Source organism: Salmo salar, chromosome 27 (genome assembly GCF_965601325.2).
Source record: "Salmo salar chromosome 27, fSalSal1, whole genome shotgun sequence".
In the NCBI taxonomy this organism is placed as follows: Eukaryota; Metazoa; Chordata; class Actinopteri; order Salmoniformes; family Salmonidae; genus Salmo; species Salmo salar.
Window position 1 is genome coordinate 40208799 of NC_138317.1, and position 6202 is coordinate 40215000.

General features: G+C 44.4%; 1 protein-coding gene across 1 annotated transcript in view; it reads left to right on the plus strand.

The window, feature by feature from the left end:
* The first annotated feature begins 555 nt into the window (after nucleotides 1–555).
* Nucleotides 556–6202, plus strand: part of LOC106589051 (SH3 domain-binding protein 5-like) — a 25708-nt gene continuing 20061 nt past the window's right edge. Inside the window, exons 1-3 of the mRNA XM_045709616.2 lie at nucleotides 556–1541; nucleotides 1921–1983; nucleotides 2880–3008. Coding sequence (XP_045565572.1) covers nucleotides 1287–1541; nucleotides 1921–1983; nucleotides 2880–3008 — 447 coding nt within the window. The 5' untranslated portion in view covers nucleotides 556–1286. The remainder of the gene's footprint in view (nucleotides 1542–1920; nucleotides 1984–2879; nucleotides 3009–6202) is intronic.

Sequence of the window (6202 nt, forward strand, 5' to 3'; positions counted from 1 at the left end):
TGGCAGAACGTGGCTCACAGAGTGATTGTGGTTTCTCCGCAGGGACACAGCGAAGTCAAGGGGTTCTGGAAACAACAGAAGAGTCACACTTGATAACACAGAAGGGGCATGAAAAAGGGATTAAGAGAGGAAAAGGAATAAGGATATATATCATTTTTTTTTACATTAAATTATATTTTTCCAGAAGGAGTTGGCTAGGAAAGACTGGTATTGGGAAAGACAAAATGGAGTAAGCAACTGCAAGTGCTTTGTTTATGTTTTTGATATTGTCCATTGTCTCCTTTTGGGTTGGTGGGCAAATAAAATGATATGAAGAAATGTATGACAGCCTGCAATACCTGTAATTTTATGCATTACCAGCAAACCTTTCAGACATGAGTTGTATGCATTTCCTGAGTGGGCTCCCGAGTGGGGCAGTGGTCTAAGGCACTGCATCTCAGTACTAGAGGCTTAACTACAGACACTCTGGTTCAATTCCACGCTGTATCACAACCGGCAGTGATTGGGAGTCCCCATATGGCGTTGTCTGGGTTTGGCTGGTGTAGGCCGTCATTGTGAATAAGAATTTGTTCTTAACTGACTTGCCTAGTTAAATAAAGTTTCAGTAAATGAAATTGCAGAAGAGCCATGCATAAAAATGTGGGGATTTAACATGCAAGTCTGCTATGAAATGCATTTAATGTTTTCTCAATGTTTTTTTTATTTTTTTAAATACCGTATAATATGATTAAATTTAACATATCAATGAAACCATTAAAAAAAATGTTCACAGCTGATACACTCGACACCAAGTGCTGTCAACACAGGGCAGGGGAGTGATACAAAGCTTGTTTGACAGCCACATACATGTTTAATGCCTTCAATCTTGTTTTTTTTTTGTTGCTGATTTATCGGAAAGTCATGTTATGACAAGAAGTCAGAAGGACCGGTTTGTCTAAAGCAACTGTTACTGGTTCAAGCTACAGGACAGATCATGTAATGGTGTAATCTGGTGTAAGTGGAACTACATCTTGAGCTAGTTAGCCGCGTACCTGCAAATTCAGCGCTACCAGCTAATAGCTAGCTAACCTTAGCTAGTTAGCCAGCTAATTAAAACAATGGCTTGATTACAGCATTTAGCTAGCTAACAACAGAGACGCGAGCTGCTAGTTTTAGCTTGGAATAGTTGCTCATTGCAAACGTGAATTTCCGACATGTGGTGCACGTAGCACGTATTTGAACATTTCTACGACTTGCATAAATTGACGCTTCACCTCTCCGGCGAGCGAACCCCGAGTCGGCCACAAATGGAACCAGGGAGCTCGCTTGAAAGTCCATTCGGTTCTGGGGGTCCCGAACCGTCGGACATACGCGAAGAGACCCCCGGCGAAGAGGCTGAGGATGGGGACAACAGCATCCTGAGAGAAGGGGGAGGAGGGAACGAAAACACTCTGGACAACATGAAAACACAATGTGAGGATGATGATGGTGTCACTGGGAAAAAGATTGAGGCTGCTAATGAAGAAGGCAAATATGAAGAGGAATTGGACCCTAGAATTCAGGCAAGTGTCTGTAGTACAGCAGCCTGTACAGTATCTGACTTCTTTCATGTTTTTAATTGCAAACCCATGCTCCATACTGCTTATATTCCACTCTCACTATAGCTACATTAGCTGTAAATAATCATAGGCAAAACTAAATGTCAGTATGGCAGACGCTTGCATCATTTAGCTTAAACGCAATTTTAAATCCCACATCTGCATTGCAAATGGCTTCCACAATTTCACAGGGATTTCTTTCATACTTATTGTAGTGAAGTTTATGGCCAGGCCAAACCCAATATGAAACATTCTCTCTTATTGTGATGAAGGCCAGTCCCAATACTAAACCTTTACCTTCTCTCTCTCTCTCTCTCTCTCTCTCTCTCTCTCTTTCTCTCAGGAGGAGCTAGAACACCTGAATCAGGCCAGTGATGAAATCAACAAGCTGGAACTGAAACTGGATGTGAGTAAGCTCTTTGTCAGCTAGCCTCATAACCCAGAATCAAATCTAACATGTCTGGGGAGACTAGGCCTATCTGTCCCAGAACAGACTATCAGCCACACAACCCAACACGGTACGGCATCTGTATGACTGATAGTCATATACACTGAGTATATAAAAACATTAAGAACACCTGCTCTTTCCATGACCGACTGACCAGGTGAATCCAGCTGAAAGCTATGATCCCTTATTGATGTTATCGACAATTCAATCAGTGTAGATAAAGGGAAGGAGAAAAGTTAAAGAATGATTTTTAAGCCTTGAGACAATAGAGACATGGGTTGTGTATGCCATTCAGAAGGCCACACATACAAGAACTGCAACGCTGCTGGGTTTTTCATGCTTAACAGTTTCCCGTTTTATTTCAAGAATGGTCCACCACCCATAGGACATCCAGCCAACTTGACACAACTGTGGGAAGCGTTGGAATCAACATGGGCCAGCACGCTTTCCACATGCCCCGACAGGGGAAAAAGGGAAGGTGTTCCTAATGTTTGGTATACCCAGTGTATGCTAGCGCTATACTTTTATAAGCTGTCTTTCTTGGGGCGTAGCCTACTCACACTTTCTCTTGGTGTTGACATAGATAATGTCATGTGATTCAGGTCTCACTAAGCCGCAAGGTCAACACACTGTTAATTCACTGCACACAGTAATGTAAAGGTTTACAGTTTCATATGTTGTTGTTGAGCAGAGGTCAGAGAAGCGGTGTGCAGGAGATGACTTACTTCCCTTGCCTCAAGGTCTATTGTGAAGACCTCTTGAGGATGTTATTGGAGTGATATCATTTGATGGTAGCCTATCAATTACAGTACTGAGCTATGAGGTTAACTGGTGAATGTCTCTCTCTCCTTCAGGATGCTAGGTCCAGCTACAGGAGGATCCTCACTGACTCAGCCAGGAAGCTCAATGCTCAGGGCTCCCAGCTAGGGACCTGCATCGAGAAGGCCAGGCCCTACTACGAAGCCCGCAGACTAGCCAAAGAGGTTGGTGGTTGTGTGTTGGACTGGATGTGTGTTTTGAGTGGTGTGTGTGGGTGCTCATCGAAAGGTTTTTAATATTATCTCTGGTGTGACAAAATAGCCATTTAGTTACCCAGCCTCTGTCAACCTACAGTGCCTTCGGAAAGTATTCAGACCCCTTGACTTTTTTCAAAATTTGGTTAGGTCACAGCCTTGTTCTAAAATTGATTAAATTGTTTCCCCCCCCCCCTCAATCTACACACCACATAATGACAAAGCAAAAACAGGTTTTTGGAAAAAATGGCGCCGAAGAACATGGCTGACATTTTACATTCTCCCAACCAATTGTGCCATTTTATATTTTTTGCGTTTTGTGTAACTTTATTTTTTAACTTATTGTGTACATAATGTTGCTGCTACCGTCTCTTATGACCGAAAATGACTTCAGAAAAGCGATTACTCACCACGGACTGTAAGAAACTTTTTCCTTTAACGAGTCCGACGAGAAGGATATCCTGCTTTCACTGGAACATGCCCAGATCCGCACCTTTTTGCGTGACGAAAAGACGCCTGAAAAGAGGACGCAGATCGGGGATCCTTCTGAGAATCCGGAGGCGAGCGAGTAAACTCCCAGTGCCTTCCATTCTTCTTGCTAACGTGCAGTCATTGGGAAATAAAGTTGATGACCTACTGTTAAGATTATCCTACCAACGGGACATTAAAAACTGTAACATCTTATGTTTCACAGAGAAGTGTCTGAACGAAAATACGGACAATATAGAGCTAGCGGGATTTTCCATACCCCGGCAGAACAGAGACGCTACTTCTGGTAAGACGATGGGTGGGGGTGTGTGTCTTTCTGTCAATAACAGCTGGTGCGCGATGTCTAATATTTAAAGAAGTCTCGAGGTATTGCTCGCCTGAGGTAGAGTACCGTATGATAATGTGTAGTCCACATTATCTACCAAGAGAGTTCTCATCTAAGGGACTTTAATGTAGGCAAACTTAAATCAGTTTTGCCAATTTTTTTCCGGCATGTCACATATGCAACCAGGGGGGGAAAAAATCCTAGACCACCTTTACTCCACACACAGAGATGCATACAAAGCTCTCCCCCGCCCTCCATTTGGTAAATCTGACCAATTCTATCCTCCTGATTCCTGCTTACAAGCAAAAAAATAAAGCAGGAAGTAACGTTGACTCGCTCAATACGGAAGTGGTCAGATGACGCGGATGTTACACTACAGGACTGTTTGCTAGCACAGACTGGAATATGTTCCGGGATTCATCCAATGGCATTGAGGAATACACCACCTCAGTCATCGGCTTCATCAATAAGTGCATCGATGACATCGCCCCCACAGTGACTGAACATACATATCCCAACCAGAAGCCATGGATTACAGGCAACATTCGCATCGAGCTAAAGGCTAGCGGTGATGCTTTCAAGGAGCGGGAGACTAATCCGGACGCTTATAAGAAATCCCGCTATGCCCTTGAACCATCAAACAAGCAAAGCATCAATACAGGATTAAGATTGAATCTTACTACACCGGCTCTGACGCTCGTCGGATGTGGCAGGGCTTGAAAACTGTTACGGACTACGAAGGAAAACCCAGATGCAAGCTACCCAGTGACGCAAGCCTACCAGAAGAGCTAAATGCCTTTTATGCTCGCTTCTAGGCAAGCAACACTGAAGCATGCAATGAGAGCACCAGCTGTTCTGGATGACTGTGTGATAACGCTCTCGGTCGCCGATGTGAACAAAACCTTTAAACAGGTCAACATTCACAAAGCAGCTGGGCCAGATGGATTACCAGGACGTGCACTCAAAGCATGCGCGGACCAACTGCCAAGTATCTTCACTGACATTTTCAACCTCTCCCTGACTGAGTCTGTAATACCTATATGTTTCTAGCAGACCACCATAGTCCCTGTGCCCAAGGAAGTGAAGGTAACCTGCCTAAATGATTACCGCCCCGTCGCACTCACATCGGTAGCCATGAAGTGCTTTGAAAGGCTGGCCATGGCTCACATCAACAGCATCCTCCCGGACACCCTAGACCCACTCCATTTCGCATACCGCCCCAACAGATCCACAGATGGCTCAATTTCACTCCACACTGCCCTTTCTCACCTGGACAAAAGGAACACCTATGTGAGAATGCTGTTCATTGACTACAGCTCAGTGTTCAACACCATAGTGCCCACGAAGCTCATCACTAAGCTAAGGACTCTGGGACTAAACACCTCCCTTTGCAACTGGATCCTGGACTTCCTGATGGGCCGCCCCAGGTGGTAAGAGTAGGCAACAACATGTCTGCCACGCTGATCATTAACACGGGGGCCCCTCAGTGGTGTGTACTTAGTCCCCTTCTGTATTCCCTGTTCACCCATGACTGCGTGACCAAACACGACTCCAACACCATCATTAAGTTTGCTGACGACAACGATGAGACGGCCAATAGGGAGGAGGTCATAGAACTGGCAGTGTGGTGCCAGGACAACAACCTCTCCCTCAATGTGAGCAAGACAAAGGAGCTGATTGTGGACTACAGGAAAAGGCGGGCCGAACAGGCCCCCATTAACATTGACATGGCTGTAGAGGAGCGGGTCGAGAGTTTCAAGTTCCTTGGTGTCCACATCACCAATGAACTATCATGGTCCAAAGATACCAAGACAGTCGTGAAGAGGGCACGACAAAACCTTTTCCCCCTCAGGAGACTGAAAAGATTTGGCATGGGTCCCCACATCCTCAAAAAGTTCTACAGCTGCATCATTGAGAGCATCTTGACCGGTTGCATCACCGCCTGGTATGGCAACTGCTCAGCATCTGACCGTAAGGCACTACAGAAGGTAGTGCGTACTTCCCAATACATCACTGGGGCCAAGCTTCCTGCCATCCAGGACCTACAGTTGAAGTCAGAAGTTTACATACACTTAGGTTGGAGTCATTAAAACTCATTTTTCAACCACTCAACAAATTTCTTCTTTACAAACTATAGTTTTGTTAAGTCGGTTAGGACATCTACTTTGTGCATGACACAAGTAATTTTTCCAACAATTGTTAACAGATTAATTCACTGTATCACAATTCCAGTGGGTCAGAAGTTTACATGCACTAAAATGACTGTACCTTTTAAACAGATTTAAAAATTCCTGAAAATTATGTCATGGCTTTAGAAGCTTCTGATAGGCTAATTGACATCATTTGAGTC